General features: G+C 40.3%; 1 protein-coding gene across 2 annotated transcripts; it reads right to left on the bottom strand.

Annotated features, from left to right (window-relative positions):
* Positions 1–510: 510 nt before the first annotated feature.
* LOC129714418 (A-kinase anchor protein 8-like) lies at positions 511–20,784 on the bottom strand. Of its 2 annotated transcripts, none has more exons than XM_055663999.1 (13): positions 20,685–20,784; positions 14,300–14,338; positions 13,383–13,563; positions 10,773–11,241; positions 9,829–9,949; positions 9,183–9,244; positions 7,994–8,078; positions 7,818–7,911; positions 5,800–5,941; positions 5,128–5,230; positions 3,938–4,068; positions 3,160–3,255; positions 511–1,795 (listed from the first exon to the last, which is right to left on the bottom strand). In XM_055663999.1, the coding sequence occupies exons 1-13, from the start codon at positions 20,701–20,703 to the stop codon at positions 1,373–1,375; spliced, it is 1,965 nt and encodes a 654-aa protein (XP_055519974.1). In that variant the 5' UTR covers positions 20,704–20,784; the 3' UTR covers positions 511–1,372. The 2 variants fall into 2 exon arrangements, with proteins under 2 accessions (XP_055519974.1, XP_055519976.1); XM_055664001.1 differs by having other exon boundaries at positions 13,425–13,563.
* Positions 20,785–24,038: the final 3,254 nt, after the last annotated feature.

Genomic DNA, 24,038 nt, shown 5'->3' with positions numbered 1-24,038 from the left:
ACTGAGGAAGAGTCTTGACCCAAAATGTTGCCAATTCTGAGTCTGCTGCCAACACCGGTGGTTTACGGGAAGACCTGATAGATGTATATAAAATTATTAGAGGTATAGATAGGGTTGACAGTCAGAACCTTTTACCCAGAATAGAACAAATCAGATATTGGAGGGTACAGCTTTAAGATGAGAGAGGGGCAAAGCTTAAAGATGTGCAAGCCAAGTATTTTGTTTTACACTGAGGGTGGTGTGTGCATGGAACGCGCAGTGGTAATCAGTGGTTGAGGCAGATGCAATAGCATTTAAGAGTTTTGGATAGGCACATGGATATGCAAGGAATGAAGGGATATGGATTGTGTGCATGTAGAAACGAGATGGTCGCATTATGATTGGCGCAGACATTGTGGGCCGAAGGGCTGGTTCTTGTGCTGTACTGTTCTATGTTCTGTAGCAATTATTGGGGAAAAAAAACATGATACTTTTCTAAAGTAGGAAAAGAATAGTGATTCCATCAAAACATTAACATTTATAAAAAGGGTTTAATATTTTATTGTATACAATTATCTCCATTCAAGCAACCACACCTCTTTCCAGTAGTAAAACAAGCATTACACTCCATCAGTACCCAGATGGTATTGCTAAACTCCAAAGCAAAACTCAACTTTTAGTCAAAAATACCAACTGAAAACACATGTTCGGTCACATCTCCAATAAGTTGTGTTTTATTTAAACATTTGGTGTAGAAAGTTTTGATTGCACAATACAACTTCTGCTCGTCTTTAAAGGCAATGTAAGAATGGTGAGCATTGCCAGGCAAGTTTTTCCTGAAGCAGATTGTATTCATGACACCCCCATCAACATCTTCAAACCAAAGATCGAAACACAGCAGAGTTTTGAGGAGTCTCACCACGCCACTAAACACAGGGAACTACCAATTCTTTTTTGCCATGTAGGAAAAAATCCCTATGTTCATGCAAGTGTCCAGATAATCTTAATTCTGAATATCCTTTTATAAAAACAACAAATTAACCAGGACAAACCATTTCCATAATGTTCTGTGCGCATCCTGAATGAATCACACAGGTCAATGTCACCTATTCTGGAAGATTTGTTTTTAAAAGGTAACAGGGCAAATGCACTCACAAAGCACTTTCACAGAAAAACAGCATTTCACGTAAAAATAGTTTGACAAAGCCAGGAAGAAGAGCCATCCCAGATTTGGGACAGTCATAGCATGGAATTGCCCCAAATGCAGGATGTTCCAGAACCATACAGTATTCGTTGTTAACTAAAATACATTTCATTGATTCAGATCCAATGTAGTTAGAGAATTTAATGATGAGAGAGGGGAAATAAGGAGTGATGTTTATTCATATGAGAATTATTCTGTCTCTTCTTCTGCATCATTTTCACCTGGAGAACACTCATCGGGATTTCCTTCTGCACCAACTTCTGAGATATTGTCTTCATCTTCAGCTAAGAGAGATGCTTTGGTGTCTTTACCTACTGGAAGGGATTCTTCACCATCCCGATCTGCTGTCATATTGGAGTCAGGTTCTTCATTAGTGATATCAACCCCTCTCTCAGGTGGCTCTACAGCAGTCTTGGGTGCACTAACAATTTCATCGCCCCCTTCATTTCCTTTTGGCTCTGTCCCTGGCTCTTCTGCCCCCTCCCCTTCTGGAGTTTCACCTTTGTCTCCAGCATTTTCACCTGTAACACTCTCATTATGTCCCTCTCCCTTCATAGAGTCATCAACAGCATCATCATCTTTAGCATCTTCTTCAGTAAATGGATTGTCACCCTGTGAAATACAAATGTTTAAAATTGTTAAAATCTTTACATGAATTTACTAGAAGTTATATCAAGGCTTCCAAACAAAATTAGCACCATTCGCCCAGTGGGGAATTGCAATCTTCTAAGGGATGGTTTGGCGACACTCTATTGCAGGATTTCAGCAGAAGCTGTTTAAGAACTAATTAATATGTTTACAAAACGCTGAAGACTTTTGTCAAAGTACACCAAAATTAGCTTTTATGCCAAACAAATGACACAGATTTAAAGTTCCTGATAAAAGAACGAGAGGTGAAGAGGAGGCTTTGCATTTTACCCACAGCAAGTTATTGTGATCTGGGAGACACTGTCCAGAAGATTCGATAAGCATGTGAAATGCAAATAAATAGGATTACAGTGAACGAGTGGCGTGCTATTAATTGAATGCCTCTTTCAAAACCATTTCAGAACCAAAGGACTGAATTGCTTCCACTTTGTGCTTAGGTTGCAAATGCATGTGTGGGAAGTCATGATAAACCCAGTCCTGTTCTCACACATATCCATACAAGTACTTTTGAAATTTCATGTTGCAAGTAAATCTTGAGGCCTTTCTTGAATGTGTAGCTTGACCTGCTACATAAAATGAGTCACCACTTTTATTTTACGTGAATGATCCCATTACCGCGCTGCCACACAATTACAATTAATAACAGCGATTACGTCCAAAATTATCACCCCCTTTCTCCTGCCTATAGAAAGTTTTGATTGCACAATACAACTTCTGCTCACCTTTAAAGGCAATGTAAGAATAGTAAGCATTGCCAGGCAAGTTTTTCCTGAAGCAGATTGTATTCATGACGCCCCCATCAACATCTTCAAACCAAAGATCGAAACACAGCAGTTTTGAGGAGTCTCACCACGCCACTAAACACAGGGAACTACCAATTCCTTTTTGCCATGTAGGAAAAAATCCCTATGTTCATGCAAGTGTCCAGATAATCTTAATTCTGAATATCCTTTTATAAAAACAACAAATTAACCAGGACAAACCATTTCCATAATGTTCTGTGTGCATCCTGAATGAATCACACAGGTCAATGTCACCTATTCTGGAAGATTTGTTTTTAAAAGGTAACAGGGCAAATGCACTCACAAAGCACTTTCACAGAAAAACATCATTTCACAGAAAAATTGTTTGACAAAGCCAGTAAGAAGAGCCATCCCAGATTTGGGACAGTTATAGCATGGAATTGCCCCAAATGCAGGCTGTTCCAGAACCATACAATATTCGTTGTTCCTACAATCCTACAAGGTAACCAGCCTGTTTAATACAAGCTAACCAAACTCTTTTTAATTATTTGGCCACATATGCAATCGCATGTTTAGGAGGATTACCTGTAAATATTTCTCCAACATGCTCCCAATATTTCGATTATTCAGAATACTCTTTGCTACTTGAAGGCCACCCCTCTTTGACTGCTCGAGCATCAACTGAAAAAGAAAAAATAATGTTATTTTACAAGAAATTAGACACTCTCGTCAGGATTTAGTTGTCAGATTGTTTCAGATGACCTGTTTTTGTTTACTTGTTGCACAGAACCAGCACATTATATTAATACAAATTATAACTATTCACCGACCTGTCAAACAATCTTAGCAGCAGTGTTACTGCCCTCACACACTAACTGATTCATGTCTGTACTTCATCCAAATGTCCATGGAACAAAATGTTCATCATACTATTCAAATCACGTCATTCCTTACCACTAACTGACTACTGACCGACATCTATTACAAACCCACTGACTCCCACAGCTATCTGGACTACACTTCTTCCCACCCTGCTTCCTGTAAGGACTCTACGCCACATCTGCACCCAGGATGAGGTGTTCCAGGGCAGGGCATCGGAGATGTCCTCATTCTTAAGTCCTCACTCTTCTATTATTGATGAACCGCCGTAAATTTTACAGATTTTGAATCTGCAAAAACCTACAGCCTGCATTTCCCTTCTGCAATCTGAAGAAGTGTCCCAACCTGAAACATCACCATTTCCTCCACATATGCTGCCTGACCAGAGTTACTGAAGCACTTTGTTTTTCTCAAGATTCCATCATCTACAGTTTCTTGTGTTTCCATTTTTGCTGCTTGATGTTAGTAAAGCGTGAAAACTTACTTTTCTATTTCTGTTGTGATCAGGGGCCTTCATGTGTCGCTGGATGGCATTGTATTGCATCGGAATAAACATTTCACAAGCCGTACAGTGAACAGCTTCCACCTTCTTCATGAAATTGTCAATACTAATACCTGCAACATAAAAAAAAACCCACTGGTTTGTGAAGGGGAGCTGTATTTGTAATTCATGTTTTGAGGAAAGGTCACAAACTCATTAACAACACATCTGACAACGTCTACCAGAACAGTTAGATAGCTAGCAAATAGAGGGCAATATTTGGATATATTATAATTTTGCACCACTGTGTTTAGCTAGTATTAATGTTGTTAATTTACTGACTCTTGATTATTATATCTCATGTATATTGTGTTTACGGGTCTGTTAAACACTTGATACAAGCATGAAAATGGCAACTCTGCAGGGTGTAGATTAGCAAAGATGCTTTTTCGCTTTGGTTTACAATGAAATACAAATTCTGCAGGATTAATAGAAATGAGTGTGATAATATGTTATTATTAAAGCAATGAGTAACCTTTCCATTTCACAGCATTCTAATGCAGATGTCCAAGAACTCTACAGCAAGAGTAACACCAAAAGAACTATGTTTATGTTGCTTATTTTAGAAGACAGAATTGAGGAAAAAAAGATCTTTATATCAGTTGCAACCACAAAGGAAAACATAAATGGGAAGTTATTTATGAGCAGATAGAAGTTGGACTGGGACAATCAAGATGGAATTGTAAGCAGAGTGTACTTGAATTCTTGGAAATATAATTTATCCGATTGAAATATCATTTGAGTCATCATTGTTGGGATGCATCCAGTTTGCAGAGGCAATATTTGTCAAGTTTATTTCTTTTGGATGAAATGTTAAACTACCCTTGGACAATAGATAGTTATGGTGAGATTTGGAAAAGGGAATGAAAATTGAAGAAACAATAAAAAATTATGATTATTAATGAAATTAGATCTGTAAATAAAACGGGTTTAATGTTTTAAGTCCTCAGAACTGAACTAATAGATCTTCAATCTGAAATATTAACTGTTTATTTTGCCAGGAACGCTCCGTGAACTGCTTTCATCAATGTTTACAGCACTTCTGTACTTTTATTCCAATACAGATATAGTGTAGTCTGAGATGCAATCTTTTTGAGTTTCTCATACCCATTACCCCTCTTGGCAATACTCACCATGCAATAGGTTTTGTTCCTGGATCCGCTTTTTAATTGCGTTTTTATCTTCCATTGCATCACGGAACTTCAGAGTCTTCTTATTCTTGTTCAGAATATATTCCTGGAAGGAAAGACAACCAAAATCTTAAAACAATCTCAATATACTGATGCTACTACAAAATGATTAAATAAAGCTACAATTTACTATATGTACTTCCCTATTTTAATTGAAAGGAAAATTATAGGCTGGCAACACAAGATCCCAGCAATAATTGAAATTCCCTGGGAAAGAACTCAGAGGATCATGCCTGTCCTTCAGATGGGACACCAGACTGAAATAGCCAGTCAAAATGGCTACACTTCACAATGGAGATGCATGCCCAAAGTCATATTCAAAATATCTGTTAACAGGTATGTTGCATTTACAGAATATTGAAACAACAGATACCTTCGGTAAAGCAACAGAATATGTCTCAGTTTCTACAGGGTGAATGGCAACCGTACAACTTGTACAAAACATCATCAGAGGCTATTAGTTCAATACCGTGCATCATTACAGCAACTGAAAAAATAAGCCAACGTTCCCCACTCAAGATATTGAGTCAGGGAATCTCACAACGTACATCTAGTTTACATTGTACTAATAAAAGTTTAAGAAAAACATTATGTTTAAATACAAAGTTAACCTACATGCAAAAAGTCAGCAGTTTGTTTGGGAAGCTTGGTCCCAATGAATTTGAAGTTTTCCTTATGGAATTTACTTTCCAAGTGAGGGAAAATTTCATCATCATCAAAGGTGCGAAACTTGCAAACTGAGCAGACGTACATTATCCTGAAATAACAAAGTTTGGTTAGTGGTGGAAAAGATGCAGACACTGTCCTGTATTCAACTGCAGAGCTGAAACTTAAATGCAAAGTAACCTCACAAGTCTGCTAATTCGTTCCAGAGAACCATAGAAAGTCATCCAGTCCATAATTTCTATATCATAGGTACAAAAGAATTACACAGCCCTTCCCCATCTTCCCATACTGGACCTAAAACCATGCAAGACACAGGACATCATGCACACATCCACAGTATGATGATGATTTCTACCTCTCCCACCATTTCAGGCAGTGAGTTCTAAATTCTCACTACCTCTGGCTGGAAACATATTCCTTTTCTGCCGTCCAATTCATCTGTTAACGACTTTAAGTTAAATCACTACCATCACCCATTCTTCGTTCAACCCCCCACACACTATTCAGCCTCCTTTACTGCTTAGAAAATAACTAGCTTATCCAATCTTTCCTCTTTTATACACAGATGTAATATTCCATCCATGGCAACTCTTTCACAAGTTTCCATTGCATTCATATCTTTCCTGTAATGTGCTAATTTATGCTAATTATCGAAGCTTCAAATTGAGTTCAAACTGAGATTTGCTTTTATACCTGACAAGAGATTCACTCTAAAGGGGCCACTGAATGAAAAAAAAAACAAAGTTTGCAAAAATCTATGTGCTTACTTAAGGGCCTGTCCCACTTGGGCATTATTTGCACGCCATTTACGCGACATCATTTACACGTCACGTGTGCGTTGTGACGTGCACATGGCGTGCATTACACGCGCATGGTGCGTGGTGAGACATGGTGGCGTAGGCAGTGAGGCGCAGACGCGGGCAGCGCCCCAGGATTTTGGGATTCACAAAATCTTTGCGCGCTACCGGCGTGACGCGCAAATGACGCACAAGTGGGACAGGCCCTTTAGTTGATTGATCTCAGTTTGAATAAAAATCAAGTTTCTTAGTTTATGTCCAACCAACCCTACCAACAACAAAGCAACAAAAAAATGTTTAAACATTTGCTGAATTCTTTTTTTTTTTTAATGTTTAAACCCAAAATGATCTGAACAATGCATTGTTCAGATCATTTTGGGTTTAAACATTTAAAAAAAAGAATTCAGCAAGGCCAGCATTTACCACCTATCTTTAATTGTCCACAAGAAGGTGGTGGTGTGCTGTCTTAAACACTGCAGTTTCTCTGGCAAGGAACATACACACACAATGTGCTGTTAGGTTGAGGATTTCATGATTTAGACATAGCAATCATGAAGGACTGGCAATTTATTCTCAAATGAAGATAGAGAGTGACTGAGAGAGAAATCAGAAGGCAGTGGTATTCACATGCACATTGGGCTTTGTCCTTTTTGTGCTGGAGATTGCAGGTTTGAGAAGTGCTGCCTGAGCAGCCCAGGCAGGTAATGCCTGTGAATTTTATAGATGGTGCTCACTGCAGCTGCTGTGCATCGGTAATGAAAAAATAAACCCAAAGGTAGTTGGAGAGTACTCTATCACACTCCTGTGCCTTGTAGACAGTGGGAAGGCTTTGGGCGTGTTTTAGATACGTACTGCAGGATATTCTATACATAGTATTTTCTTATCAACAGTGAATCAATACTCAACCTAGTAAAAATAACTACTTAGTCATTAAAGTAGGTTATAATTAATGCATTAATATTCATAAGAAATCACTATAAAGATGAAAATGTACACCGTTTAATCACAACGGAGCTGTTTAAATTCCACAACTCATAATGCAAAAACATTAGTTCCGGCTATCCACTTATTCCACAAAACAGTTTCTTCAAGTAATTTGGGAATATTTTCCTTTTACGTTTAGAATAAATATTTACAAACAGGACATGTATAAATGCAAAACCTAATTACCTTTCTGTAATACGATCTCGCTGCTTCTTCTTTGGTTTCTCTTTGATATATTGCTTCTTTTTACTGTCACTAGTTTCTTCTTGGAGGTCACCAGCTAACAAAAACAGGAGTTAGCATCACAGGGATTCCATCAGATACACACAAGCAAAAAAATAACAGAAAACCAGTACTCTTACATTTCTTGGACTCATCATCTTCACCCTCAGCAGACTCTTTTTTCTCCTTTTCAGGGCTATCACTTGATTCTTTATCCTCAACCCCCTAAATACAAAAAAAAAACATTTAAATGATACACTGAAAAAATATCCTCATTTTCTTTTACAAACCTACACTGGCTCAGATGTGGAATAATTGAAATTTAGTGTAGATTATCTGGAGATTTCATTAATCAGGCCCTACAGGATAATTGAATGAAACTAAATTTCTCCCCTAAACTACCAAAGAATAAAAACAAAATTAATTATGGTGGACCCTTCCACTATCTATAAGCACAAATCAGACATTTGAAGGACCACTCTTCACTTGCCTGGATGACCACAATACCAACAAATCTCTTGAGGCTCCCTCAAGCGGGATCCCTCGCTGAGGATCCCTGGAAAAGAACTCCGACCGCCGGCCTGTGGCCTACGTCACCCTGAAGCCGCGGTCTCTGGTTGGGAAGCACCGATTCGGGACTTACCTTCCAGACTGCGAGGGCCTGTGCATCTGGCCGCCCGCAGCGGCGACTGTGGAGGTTTATGGCCCCAACCACAGGGGAACAATGGAGGACTGACTGTACTTTATGCCTTCCATCACAGTGAAGAATGCTGTGGTGGATGTTTGTGTTATATTTCCATTGTGTATTGTGTGTTCTTTTTGATTGTACCGCTGCTGGCAAGTTCATTTCACTGCACTTTATTGTGTATGTGATGAATAAATCTGATTGATTGAGTTAGTATATAGGAAACCACTGCACGCAGGTACCCTTCCAAGTCATATACTATCAAGACTTGGAACTATACAGTTTCTCCTTCATTGTCACAGAGTCTAATTCCTGGGACTCCCTCCCTCCACCTGAAGGTCTACAGTGGTTCAAGTGGTTAAGGGCGATAAATCGAAAGCTTTACTAGCATTCCCCAGATCCTGGAAATAAATTAAAAATATATAGATAAATAATAATGATTGTGGGTCAGCAGAAACCCCTTTGATCTTTAGCATTTTACCATTTCATACGACGTGAAGAAAAATTAGGGAATTCAATATAACAGCGAATATTAAATTGGTTAGAGCTCTCCAGATGTATCTCCAGAAACCTAACTCACTGGCTTACTGAAATCATTACTGTTTAAAATGGCCACAATTTTCAAGACTTCAATAAATACTCACAGCACTTGCGTCACCTGCAGCAACATCTTCAGCATCTTCTGCATCATCTGCGTCCCTCTCTTCTATATACAAAACACAATTAATATACTTATTAACATGTTGGTCAAATCATTAGATTTCAGAAAAAAGAAAAACACTCTAAAGAAAATTTGCTAAGATCCTTAAACGAAGGAAAGACAAAAAACAAAAAAAACACCATCACATAGATTTTTCTTGTGCTATATTACAGCAAAAAAAAAAACAACCCATGAATTGCTAGTCTCAAAATGACATCCTGGCTGGTAGCTGTTTAGGAAGATACATTGGGTTCAGCATTACAGGTTGCTACACGTTTTAAATAAAAATACAGGTTTTATAACATTGGGGAAATACACCATACAACACAATACGTGCCCAAATTCCAACCTTAATATACTTTAAATATTAAAATAATGGAACTCAAATCCATTCCCAGAGAGGGAGAGACAGGTAATTGTTCCAAACTGCTGCCTATCACCACTATTGGAAAGTGCTACATGAAAGTTGGTTAAAATCAGTTTTATGATGTTTGACTAACTCTACAGTTGAATATTACCTAAACTCCTTATCTAGAATGACAATCAAGTCAAAGAGGAAGAAGGTGCAATATCAAATTTTTAAAAGTTACCTTCTTCACTGTCTGATAAATCTGACTGGTCTGTTCTTGACATTTTGAAGTCTGGTTCATCATTGCTTCCAGTTGATTGCTTCCTCTTCATTCCACCTATTATTCCACCTCTACCTCTCCTCTGTCACAAAGATATTACAGTATTGGTCAACATGATTCTGTTAACTAAAAGAAATCATGTTCCTCAGGTGCATAGAACACAAATTGTTCACATCACTATTCTGGATTCAAACTTTAACCCAGATTCATTTCTAATTCTTGCAAATGCTCAAAACAACCAACTAATCTCTTTCTACAATTCAATAGAGACAATGTTCCAATTCTAATATTTCATACACGTTTAATCAAATCAAAACTTTTGTCTGTAATCCAGTCATCCACTAGTTTGTGAAAATGGTTGAATACATCTAAGCACTTAAATGAAAATTAACTGAAGCGTACAAAACCGTTACACCCAGAAATTGGAACAGTGAATCTTAAAACTTGTTTTAAAATTCCAGCTGTGCATGATATGTTTCCAATGAAATAGATGTAATGCAAATGAAAAGCAAATATCAAAGAGACCAACAACCACTATGCTATACATATCTGTTATTTATTCTCTGTGTTAACAACATTTTACCATGCTAACATTCTCAACTGGCCTTGAATTTTGTATTCTGTATCCAGACCTTTTAAGTTCTCATCTAACAGTAGGCATTGTTTCTATTAAACTAACGTTGCACCCACAAATCTTTTATTTGGATTTTCTGAACCATTCTGTATATTTGACCATTTCTATTTTGTCTTTCAACTAGCCTTTACATTTTACTTAAAAAAAAATTACAGATCAGAAAGGGATTGTGCCTGGCATTTGGAATTTGAAGTCTTTGAGTTGCTAAAATTTCACCTAACTGAATGCTTTTGCTTACAACCTTGTAAAATAGTACAAGTATTTTACTTACACCTCTGCCCCGATTCCAATCTCTCCTTCGTGGTCTGTAACCTCCAAACTGTTTTCCCATTCCTTGCATGCCATATGACCCATAGCCAGAGGTGAAGGCATGGGAGAAGAGTGAAGGGGGGTTCCTGGAGGGAGCAGCATAACCCCTGCCACCCATTCCCATCGACATCTCATTCCAGCACGCCGACAGTCGCTCAGTACTCGATGATGAGAAGTGGTCGTTCCGGTAAGGCCTGTTATTTGGAACCCAGTCTCTAGACCAGTTCTGACCCCGAAACTTGCCCGGACCATCACGTGCTCTGTAGCGGAAGTTATCCCTGCGGTTCCTGTTGAAGTTGTCAAAGCGGTCAAAACGACCTCCATAGGAATCATTACGATAAGGTCCAGATTCACTGTAATCGAAGCCAGGTCGGAACAGATCGCGGTCGTCTAATGAAGACCTGGAGTCATAGGACTCAAAAGGAGCAAACCTGAAAGAGTTGCACAGCAAGTAAGGAATGTGGTCAGTAGCTGGAACATACTGAGTAACAGTCAGAACTATAATCAAAGACCAAGAATACTGGGTTTTTTTTTAAAGAAACAAAGAATATTTCCTAAATTAGCAACGGAATCTGATAATAGACCAGTAATGATCCGGCTGTTACCAATTTAAAAGCCACATTATTGACTCTAAACTCTAGAGTGGACTATGCCCTAACGTTAACAAGTATTCATAGATGCTAACCTATGTGCTCTACACCTGTACACTATTCATCGTCCCTGAGAAATGAGACAACTAATAATGGTTGAAAGATAAATGGTTAAAATGGTTAAGATTGAAATTATTCTTATGGCATAATAGGAGGCCATTCAGACCAGATACAATGCTCTCAGGGCAATCCCAATAATCTAATCCCCCATATCCCCTGTTCTCTCCTGCATGTTGATCAATCTCACCCTGATTTTCTCACCGCCCACAACATAAAGGGTAATTTACCATGCTGAATTAAACAGCCAATCAATATGTCTTCAAGCAGACACAAGAGACTGCAGGTGCTGGACTATTGAGCAAAAGGACATTGCTGGAGGAACTCAGCAGGTCAGGCAGCAACTGAGCAGAGTATGTTGTCTCCTATAACTAGAATGTTCCTTTTCATTACCCCTCCCACTTGTACGGTCCCCCATACCACCAACATCTTATTTGTACTCCCCACCTTTTCTCATAATCTGCTTGCAGTTTGTTCCTGTTGGACAAGTATACATACCAAGACTTCTCAATCACTCTCTTATAGATACCAATTACTGTCTATCTTGTACTTACATTCTACTATCCATGACCACTGCTCAAATCCAGCCTTCAACCCATCCAAATACTTCAACACCACCAAAGGAGTGCAAGTTCCTTACTCTACCCCCTTGCATCTCAATGTCTGCAACAACCTCCAGCTATGTAGACGTTCTGTACGGTGCAGATATGCATTCTTATCCTTTCATGAGACAAGAAATTGTATTTAAAGACAACGTGTTTCAAAGTAGCAGACATAGAAATATGGTAGTTGTAGCACAAGAATTAATTCGCGGAAAGTCAAACTGCACGATACAAGCACGTCCGTCCATGTCATTGACAAAATCAGTGTTCCATAAGAATTGGTAGTGTCCATTACTTTACCCTCAAGAAACTGCATGTCTATTTCAGCAAACCCTGATAAATGGTTACCTTGCTATACTGAATTTTACCCTCATTGACATTTACAGTTATATTTGCATGTATATGGCTACCTCAAGTCCAGTGACATATCAAGCACTTTCCAAAAACCAAGACGTCAGTAGTGGACCACAGGCTACTCTGCTACAGAGACAAGATCAGGAATAATCTCACAACTGCTTAAATCATAAAACACATGGCACCTATCAATGAAGCTACTTGGGATCTATTAGGAATCCTTCACCCAATAGTTACAACAGTGCAATTATTATTAGTCCCATTGTCTCACTTTTCCTCTGAACCTGAACAGCTATATACTGCTTTGATAAGTGCATTAGTCAAACAGCAATTCAGCACAAGGCTTGAACAATTACAATAGTGCCTCGATTCATCTTGAAATTATTTCTCTACAACCAATTTAAAACCACAAATGTTGACTTGCCAATGAAACTACCACAGAGAGCTACAAGACAAAAGCTGTTTAGGTCAAGAAATTCTGCTTAATAACTCGTACTGATGACTGTGAGTATTGGCTACGTTGCTATTGCTTCTTGACATGTGGTTTGGTTAAAGTCAATGGAATCAAGCATCAGGAGTCAATGGAATCAAGTATCAGGAAACGCAACCATTATTCCTGCAACTGCTTATCTCACGGCCTTTTAGCACTAGCAATCAGAGGTAAATTACTTAACCTTCATGTCCACCACCTAAATCTACAGTAAATGTACAAAATTACATAAGCAAATAATGTCAGAAGGACAGAGTGAACAATGTATCCACCATTGAAACAAAAAGTGAAGTGTAATGACTCACTCAATGACTTTGGAGGCATAATCTATAAAACTCAAAATACCTCAACTAGTATAGAATGATCACCTACTAGATTAGTCTCCTGACCAATACACAGCAATTCCTAAGTTTTGATACCTTTCCTGTTCGTCATTGTCGTTACGAGAAAGCAAATCTAACCGTTGGTTAATTTTAGTAACAATGGATTCAGAATTATGGCTGGCATTGCCTCTGTGCGAGTCCCATGATTTGCCACCATAGCCATAGTTTGATCCAGAGCCTTGTCCATAGCCATAGTCGTAGTCATAGACATCATAGCCTGAGGAAGAAAAAAAGAATAGACTGAGCTTGCAAGTTATCAGTGATACTAGTAACAATTTCACAATATAGAGAACAATTGATGTATTGATAGATAATGTTCATAAAAACATTAGCCAGATGACTGAAAGCTGGAGGCTATGTCTAAAAAATAAATCATTGATCATATTATCAAATATTTGGACTGAAAAACTAGTCGTCAGTATAGAAATCAGTTTGTAAGTGATATAGATGATACTAGTTTTAAAAAAAAAATCATTTACATTATAAAAATCCATCCCATAGGTAACTAATTTTGACTTTGTAAAATAGTGCAATAGCATTTCTATCTGGAAATAAGTCAAAAGTAAATTAAATGAATTACAAATGTTCAACATTGCATCAGCCAATTAAGTAATGTTGCAGTATAGTTGTAGTTGTCACCAGTTTTAACGATGTGGCCAAGGTGAGGTTCCCTTCTCTTCTCTATTTGCTAGCCTACCATAGCCCCCAAAAATTTATCATCCTTTGTTCAGTACACCAATGTAACAGAAACAATATTTGACATTAAAAACAAAGAACAAGCATATCAATTAGTGTGAGGATTCTTAATGCAGAACCTGTTAAGCCTTTCAATACAGCCACAGGTTCAAATGATAATTCCAATGTTGGTGGAGGGGCAAACAATTAAGAAAAAGGGACCAGAGTAGCTATTTTGCCTCATCAGTCTCTCCCTTTGTGTCACTGAGAATTTTTACCTGCGCCGGATGATTCAGCGTTCCAGTTTCCATATGAGCCTACAAAATGAAAGACATTTTAAATGTTTTGATTTACTTCAGATTTAAAAAAAAGTTAATTCTGATACAAGCTGACGAACAGAATATAATAACAATTCACTAAAGTTGTTCACTAAATGTTTGCTCCAGTGATAAAAGACATGTAGCATTTTAGGGCCACACGGTGGCGCAACGGTATTGCTGCCTTACAGCGCCAGTAGACCCGGGTTCAATCTTAACTACGGGTGCTGTCCGTGCAGAGTTTGTACATTCTCCCCGATCTTCGGTTTCCTCCCACATTCCAAAGACGTAGAGGGTTTATACGTTAATTGGCCTGGTATAAGTAAATTGTCCCTAGAATGTGTAGGATAGTGTTAATGTGTGGGGACAGTGGTCGGTGCGAACTCAGTGGGCCGAAGGGCCTGTTTCCGTGGTGTATCTCTAAACTAAACTAAATTTATAAAGCAACTTCCACAACTTTGCAAAACATTTTACAGCCAATAATGTACCTACAAGTGTAACTACATTTGCATTTCAGGGAACTCAGCAGACAAACTGTTCACAATGTAAAACTCTAGCAACACAGCAATTCCTTTGCTGCAGCCATGATGTTGTGCTTGAGTTTGACTTAAAGCTAGAACCTTGAGCTACTTGTACACGTGGTGCAATAGAATGATCATTAAACCTCACAGATAATATCTCAGATGGTCTTAAAGGGTTCCATGACACCATCCAAGAATTCAGTAGTTATTCCCAAAGTGTTCACCAATATTTGCCTCTCAGCCAAAGATCATCCCACCAATTTCTCACAGATGTTCTTTTCCCCCTCAAACTGGTCACTGCGTTCTTACAACTAGAGATAAACTTCACATCAAAGGTATAATTTGCTGTAAAATCTTTAGATGACAGAAATCATGATCAGTGGAATGTAAATGTAATAATTGAAGCTTTCTTTCTTTGATATATCCAGGTTATTCTTGTGATTATGTTCATGGCAAAAACAGATTCATTAAATAATGAATTTTAAAAGTTGTTAGACACCCAAGGTAAACACAGAACATTGAAGATACTTTGATACAGTTCACTCATACCATCTATTTTCAAATGCCATTCTTGGACATTATGACCATAACAGAATTCAGAGGATCTGTTTGGTGATTGCATTTGTTACATTTATATTCCAATGTGTGTGTATATTTACATTACTATTGTTCACAATATTTTTAAATGTGTAATTGTTTCATTTAATTAGATGATAATTGTAAAAATCTTTCAAACAGATGCACACATTTGGCAACCTATCTTTCTAGGAACCAATTGTTTTAACATTTGAACCAGCGTTTACATATTGGCAAATTAATCAATTCCAAAGCCGAAAAGACAGATCAAAACCAAACTACCATTGCATTATGAAAGTATGTCTTCCTGTTGTTCAGTCCCTTGAGGTTAATGGTGACTAGCTTTCACACATGCTGTGTGGATTCTAAGGTACCTAATGAGGCCAATGTGGAGATATATGACACGAGTCTGAAGAAGGGTCTTGACGTGAAATGTCACCCATTCCTTCTCTCCAGAGATGCTGCCTGTCCCTCTGAGTTACTCCTTCATTTTGTGTCTATCTTCCGTACAAGACACGGGAGATGGATAGATAGTATGGGAGGTGGCGCCTTGTTTCTGATGTTTTCCCATGGTTTTAGCATTCTCCAGAAGGCTCGAGGTCATCCTGATTGTTCCTCCTTGATTTTCAGCTTTCAGGAACTGGATAACAACCTTAAATCACTGCTGCCCACCCAAATATCTCTTGCCACAAGAGTGCAGAAGAGCATGTCTTTTTTGGGCTGGGTGGAGAGGAAGCATTTTCTAGAATGGCGAGTTGTACAACTCCTTTGTCTTGCTGATGCTTTGTGCAAGGATAATTTTCTCATACACTTTGGGAAACAAGTCACGATTTTGAGCCTGGCTTCCAATTGAGTGCACAGGCAAGCTTTGTCAGCACATTGCAGCTTGATGACCGAGGTTAGAGTGACCTTAATATTGGACGATATGGGTTGCAGTTTGCTACTTGTCTTCTGAATTAGTTCACTGCAGCACAAAGCTTGCTGGAGACGTAATGCACCGTGAAAAATAGAGAAAATTGTTGGGAAGACAACACAACCTTCCTTGACACCAGTGTGCATTCAGAACCTGGGGGTTAAAATCATGACTTGCATAACAATGTGGAGCAGATGGAGAATTAACATGAATTGCTCAGCAGCAAAACCTGAGATATGTACTTCATGTTCCCTCTTAAATTACAGAATCAAAGGGTTTTGTCAGGTCAGCAAAGGTCCAATGCAATGATTTAAGATGGCATCACATAATGAGGAAACTATCAATTATACATCTGGTTGAACAGCTCTACTCAAGGGGTGAAGGAGAATCTTTTCAGCCACAGGGAGGAAGGGGCTGACAAGGACTTTCCTCAGTAGAGAAATCCCTCTGCCATTACCACAATTGATTTTGAATCCATTTCTCCAAACAGAATTTCAACAGGAATGCAGTCTGTTCAGAAGTCAGTTTTACATGAAAATATAATTTAAAATGTGCTTATTCTGCTAGAAGATTTTCCCTTATTTAAATTAACTTTTTTAGTAAGCAACTACACCGGAGAAAAGGGTTAATGTCATAGATAGACAAAAAATGCTGGAGAAACGCAGCAGGTGAGGCAGCATCTATGGAGAGAAGGAATAGGCGATGTTTCGGGACCCAGAACATCGCCTACTCCTTCTCCAGCATTTTTTGTCAACCTTCGATTTTTCCAGCATCTGCAGTTCTTTCTTAAACACAGGGTTAATGTCATTGTCAGCCATTCCAGTATAACTTGCATAACCAGTTTTGTTTTGCTTTGTAAAACATACAGCCATCCAGGGAGACACAAAATGCTGCAGTAACTCAGAGGGACAGGCAGCATCTCTGGAGAGAAGGAATGGATGACGTTTTGGGTCAAGACCCTTCTTCAGACAAAAGGAACGTTACCCATTCCTTCTCTCCAGAGATGCTGCCTGTCCCGCTGAGTTACTCCAGCATTTTGTGTTTATCTTCGATTTAAACCAGCATCGCCAGTTCTTTCCTACACAGACATCCAGGTAAGCAACTCACTACTGCTACATTAGATCCTACTCCTTCTTGGTGCCAACTCAAAGGGAAGAGTATCTTTGAAGTAATGGAGCCCTCTGCATAACTTGCAAGCTCTACAAATCCAGGGTTATATTCCCATTTTTGAATCAGACACTCCCCACTCCCATCTCAAAATGCTGGAGGAACCGACGTCAGGCAGCATCAGTGGAGGGAATGGTCAGAACTTGGCTTCAGAGCTGAACCAGAAACATTGTGTGCCCATTCCCTCCAAAGATGCTGCCTGATCTGCAGAGTAACTCCAACACTTTGTGTTTTTCTCCTGTTTTTCTCCTGTATCTGCAATTCCTTGCTGTTTAGGTCTATTATTGCCACATTCAAGCACCATTGAACATGTATTGAGGTACAGAGATGTTTGTCTTGCAAGCTATCAGCAAATCACATATAGGGAGGTTTCACGGCAGTCGGGTCACGACCCATACTGTTGCTACGCTACTCCAAATGGATTACACGCGATGAACTGCAGGTAGGCACTTACCATTGTTTCCAGCGTAGTGGGCCCGTTAAAACCCACCGAAAATGTCAATTTTTGCGATGTAAATAATTATGGTAATCGGGATAAGTGTGTGAGACAATTAGCCTACTTCAGAATTCCAAAAGTGAGGAGAAATGACGGCAGATAGAAGCGAAAGCTGAAGGGACAACAACAGACAGAGTGCTTAGAGAACATTGGCCGTTTGCTCACTGCATTTCATCACCTAAGGTGTTTTTTCTTGATTCCTTTGGCATCTAAAAAGTTTCAGAAGTGATAAATCTGGCTGTAATTTTTTTAAATCGCCCATGGTTCCCGTGGGTTTTTACATACAAAATGAAAACGCACCTGAAGAAAAATTTACAGCCAGATTTATCACTTCTGAGAATTTTTAGATACCAAAGGAATCGTGAAAAACACAAATAATGCCTTACTTGATGAAATGCAGTGAGCAAACGCGATAATTCCCAATATTTTCAATTCCGATATCTGCACGGCAAATGTTTACCAAGCACTTTAGCTGCTGTTATTCCTTCAGTTCTCGCTTCTCTATAGCTTCATTTTTGGAAATCTAAACTTGGGTACATGTCTCTCACACTTACCCCGACTGCCACAATTTTGTTCAGCGCATAAATTCAACATTTTGGCGGTTTTTAACAGGTAGGAAAGTACGCGTGTTCAGCATTAATAACATATACCGGAACTGACGGATGTCCTCCAGATGGATTTAGCGGCTCCGTGCGTCGAGCCCTCTGACCCAGTGACCTTTCGTGCAACCCCCCTATACCTTACAATAGAAGTACAATAGATGCAACAAAGTTTAAGACAGAGTACAGAATAGATGTCAATCATACATGTAGTTACCCAAACGGGGCAGAGCTAATTTTGCATCCGCAATTTAAAAATGAACATTAAAAAAAATAAGTACAAACGTTGTAAATCTTAAATGAATGCGTAACACTCAGTATGCGTAGAAATGGAGATGGTGGTTTAAACCGAAGATAGACACAAAAGGCTGGAGTAACTCGGCATCACTGGAGAAAATAGGTGACGTTTCGGGTCGAGACCATTCTTCTGACTGCCTCAGTAGTTCGGGCAGCATCCGTTGGAAATAAGTTAACGTTTCAGGCTGGAAACCCTAGGTTCACTGTTTCTCTTCCTTCAGATGCGCCTGACCTGCCGAGTGTTCCTAACACCGCCCGCCACGGGCGTGCACCATGGCGGGGACGGGAGCACTGGGAAGAGCGCGTGCACGCGCATGCGAAGCGCGCGCCCATCAGCTGGACTGGCACCATTTTGTAAGGGAGAGGGCGGGGATAAGCCCTGCAGCCGCCGTTCAGATTGGGCCGGACTGTGAGGGAGCAGAGGCATCTGCTCTCGACTGCCGGGGCGGCAGAGATAGAGTTGGTGGCGCAGTGGTAGAGTTGCTGCCACACAGCGCCAGCGCCCCGCTTTCAATGCCAACTACGGGTGCTGTCTGTATGGAGTTTGTAGTCTCCTCGTGAGAACCCTGCGTGGATTTTCTCTGGGTGCTCCAGTTTCCTTCTCACACACCTAAGATGTCCCTAATGTGTGTAGCATAGTGTAAGAAGGAACTGCAGATGCTGGAGGAAGCTGGGTCTCGACCCCGAAACGTCACCCATTCGTCCTCTCCAGAGATGCCGCCTGTCCCGCTGAGTTACTCCAGCTTTTTGTGTCTATCTTAGGTTTGTAGGCTAATTGGCTATCGTAAACTAGTCCCCAGTGTGTGTGTGTAGGAAGGAACTGCAGATACTGGTTTATTGAAACCCAGGAATAAATTGTAAGCAAGTAGAAAGTGGCCACTTGGTTAGTGAAAGAACCAATTCAAGACACCCCCATCTTGTATCTCTAAACAACTGAGCTACGTTCACGGAGTTAGAAGGGTCATAGAAGCATAGAAAATAGGTGCAGGAGTAGGCCATTCGGCCCTTCGAGCCTGCACCGCCATTCTATATGATCATGGCTGATCATCCAACTCAGTATCCTGTACCTGCCTTCTCTCCATACCCTCTGATCCCTTTAGCCACAAGGGCCACATCTAACTCCCTCTTAAATATAGCCAATGAACTGGCCTCAACTACCCTCTGTGGCAGAGAGTTCCACAGATTCACCACTCTCTGTGTGAAAAATGTTTTCTTCATCTCGGTATTAAAAGATTTCCCCCTTATCCTTAAACTGTGACCCCTTGTTCTCGACCAGAAACGTCACCCATTCCTTCTCTCTAGAGATGCTGCCTGTCCCGCTGAGTTACTCCAGCGTTTTGTGTCTTTCCTACGTTTACGGACAGTCGGTCCGCAGTGCGAGGGTTGCGATGGGGAGAAGGCGGGTGGAGGGGGTGACCGGCCGGAGGCGGCTGGGAGCCGCGGTCGAAGTGGGAGGCCTCGACTACCCGGTGCAACCTAACCTAGCCCCGCCGTTGAGTGACGTGAGCAACAGCCAATCATGCGACAGGACTCCGCCCACCGACGGGTTCTTCAGCCAATCACCTCAGGAGGGGGCGGGACTAGAGCGGGGGGCGGGACCAGCAGGTTTGGTTGCTGCTTGATGCGAACCATCTTCCTCCCCTCAGGTAAAAAAAAAACACACGCACTCCAATACCGCGACGACAGTCTCTCTTTCCAAATGCACGGCGGTCACAGTGAGGAAGGGTATATGGAGATCAAACCTCCCGTGGCGCTTGTGAAGCCGCGCTGGACTGACCTGAATAACGACCGTCCATTTTGCTTCGGAGAGAAGTCCGCCGCCGCGACCAGCTACCTACCACTCACCCGGATGTACCCCCGCCCGCTGCCGCCCATTGGTCGGGCCCGAGGTGTGTGGGCGGGTCTTAGCATCCCCAATCCTGATTAGCCATAATTAACGTCAATCATTTCCCCCCCTAACGACTGTAACCATGGATGTGAGTCTATATTGGAGAGAGATCTCTGGCCATAGATACAAAGTGCTGGAGTAACTTAGTGGGTCAGGCAGCATCTCTGGAGATAGATACAAAGTGCTGGAGTAACTCAGTGGGTCAGGCAACATCTCTGGAGATAGACACAAAGTGCTGGAGTAACTCAGTGGGTCAGGCAACATCTCTGGAGATAGACACAAATTGCTGGAGTATCTCAGTGGGTCAGGCAGCATCTCTGGCCATAGACACAAATTGGTGGATTAACATAGAAACATAGTTAGGTGCATTCGTAGCCCTTCGAGCCTGCACCGCCATTCAATATGATCATGGCTGATCATCCAACTCAGTATCCCGTACCTGCCTTCTCTCCATACCCCCTGATCCCCTTAGCCACATCTAACTCCCTCTTAAATATAGCCAATGAACTGGCCTCAACTACCCTCTGTGGCAGAGAGTTCCAGAGATTCACCACTCTCTGCGTGAAAAAAGTTCTTCTCATCTCAGTTTTAAAGGATTTCCCCCTTATCCTTAAGCTGTGACCCCTTGTCCTGGACTTCCCCAACATCGGGAACAATCTTCCTGCATCTAGCCTGTCCAACCCCTTAAGAATTTTGTAAGTTTCTATAAGATCCCCTCTCAATCTTCTAAATTCTAGAGAGTATAAACCAACTCTATCCAGTCTTTCTTCATAAGACAGTCCTGACATCCCAGGAATCAGTCTGGTGAACCGTCTCTGCACTCCCTCTATGGCAATAATGTCCTTCCTCAGATTTGGAGACCAAAACTGTACGCAATACTCCAGGTGTGGTCTCACCAAGACCCTGTACAACTGCAGTAGAACCTCTCTGCTCCTATACTCAAATCCTTTTGCAATGAAAGCTAACATACCATTAACTCAGCGGGTCAGGCAGCATTTTTGGAGATAGACAAGGGACAGGCAGCATCTCTTAAGAGAAGGAATGGAGGATGTTTTGGGCCGAGACCCTTCTTCAGACTGAGAGTCAAGGTTGGGGCATTAGAGACATGGATGAGTAAGGTGTGAAAACGACAGATCAAAGCAGACAATGGTTACGGAAATGTAGAATGGTTCAATTTTACATCAGGGGAAGGTGACTGTTAACAAAGCATACAATCAGCAAAATTAATCAGGACAGTTAAACTAGTCAAAGAATTAGGAGAGGGATGGGGAAACAGACATAGAGGGAAATCAGTCTGAAGAAGGGTTTCGGCCCAAAACGTCGCCTATTTCCTTCGCTCCATAGATGCTGCTGCACCCGCTGAGTTTCTCCAGCATTTTGTTGTGTACCTTAGAGGGAAATCAATAGTTGCTTGAAGTTAGAGAAATCAATATTCATCCCACTGGGTTGTAAGCTGCCTAAGCAATATTATAACCAATATTACCTGATTGGGAGCGTATAGCCTTGTTGAGTGCGATGGTGGGGCAACTGGACATTTATTTATTTTGTTGAGTAGGTTTATTTATTGTCAAGTCAAAAGCTTTTGTTGCTTGCTAACTTGGAAAGACAATTCCAATAGAGCCATTCTCAGTGTAGATGCATGATAAAGGGAATAACGTTTAGTGCAAGATAAAGCCAGTAAAGTCTGATCAAAGATAATCAAATGTCTCCAATGAGGTAGATAGTAGTTCAGGACCGCTCTTTAGTTCTATAGCCTATGCTCCAACTTTCCCTCTTGTAATGCTAAATTTAAATTCCTGCTTAAATCATTTAAAAGCTTATTCCTCCTCCCCTCCCTCTCCCTGAATTTCCTGGATCTGCAGTTTTATTTGGCTTCTAAATTTGGAATATAGAATATTGGAATACAACTTAAGGGAAAGAGTTGGACTTTCATGTCATAAATTTTAGATACATTTCCCTAGATTATAGTATCTATTTTAAAAAGTGTGTAACATCTGCAGGATATCCAAAACTCTCGGCACACTCCACACATTAAGCAGGTCCTGGCAATTAATCTGCCATTTGTGGGCGGCAGTGGTGCAGCAGTAGAACTGGATTTGATTCAGACCTTGGCTACTGTGCATATTCTCTTTGATCATGTGGGGTTTCTTCGGGTGCTCGGGCTGAAGGGCCCGTTTCCACTATCTGCAATTAACCAATTCATTCCAATTTAGGTAGGTTGATTTATACAAAGTGTAATGCATTAATCACCATATGATAAGCCTCAAAGCCATTTCCTTACAAATCTCTTGGGTCTTGACCCAAAACATCACTCATTCCTTCTCTTCAGGGATGGTGTCTGTCCCAGAGTTACTCCAGCTTTTTGTGTCTATCCCCAAAAAGACCTGCTCCTTTTGATTATAAATGAGTGTTCACAATTTGATGAATGCATTCCAATGCAAATTTGTCCAAAATATCCATAAAAACATGTAATTAGTAATCTTAATAATCCATTTTTTCCAGAAGTCGAGTCAGCCCCCTTCTTCAGATACGAAACATCACCTGCCCATTCTCTTCATAGATACTGCATGACACTTTGTATGTTTTGGTAAAGATTTCAGCATCTGCAGTCTCTTGTCTCCATTTCAGTATTTTTTAGCTTATAAAAGTAGATATTCACGAGAGGGACACCACTGAGACCATAGTTGGAGTATGGTGCACAATACTAGTCTTTATCTAGCGAAGAATGTTAATACATTGGATGCAGTTCAGAGAAAGTTTTCTGGAATACACCCTGAATGGGTGGATTGTCTAATGAGCAAAGTTGGACAGCACTGGAATTTGGAAGAGGGGCAACTAGCTTAACACATAAGATGCTAAGTGGTCTTCATAGAGTGAATGTGGAAATAACATTCTCTCAGTGGGAGAATTCAGTACAAACTGTTACTGTTTCATGACTTGCCCATTTGTGGAGAGGACACCTTTTGTTCTTTGTACGATGGAGTCTTTGGCACTCACTTCCACAAACTGCACTCAAACCACTCTTTAAAATGATTCAAGGCAGAGGTAACTGGATATTTGATAAACAAAAGGGTGAAAGGCTATTGTGGGTGGAGAGGAACATGAAGTAAGGTGACAATCAAGTCAGCCACAATCTTATTAAAGAATGAAGCAGTTTAACTTCTGCTAATAATTTGATTGCTTATATCTTCAGTTCCTGAGCAAGTTACAGGTCAGATTTGCCTTTAAACAATTGTGTTTGTT

The sequence above is a fragment of the Leucoraja erinacea genome, chromosome 39 (genome assembly GCF_028641065.1).
Source record: "Leucoraja erinacea ecotype New England chromosome 39, Leri_hhj_1, whole genome shotgun sequence".
NCBI lineage: Eukaryota > Metazoa > Chordata > Chondrichthyes > Rajiformes > Rajidae > Leucoraja > Leucoraja erinaceus.
This window is presented reverse-complemented; position numbering and strand designations above follow the sequence as displayed.

Coding starts and splice junctions, on each gene's coding strand:
- LOC129714418 (XM_055663999.1), bottom strand. Junction 8,079..9,182: donor CTGCAGGTGACGCAAGTGCT/GTGAGTATTTAT, acceptor TTTTGTATTTAG/GGGGTTGAGGATAAAGAATC. Junction 1,796..3,159: donor TGTTGGAGAAATATTTACAG/GTAATCCTCCTA, acceptor TGTATTTCACAG/GGTGACAATCCATTTACTGA.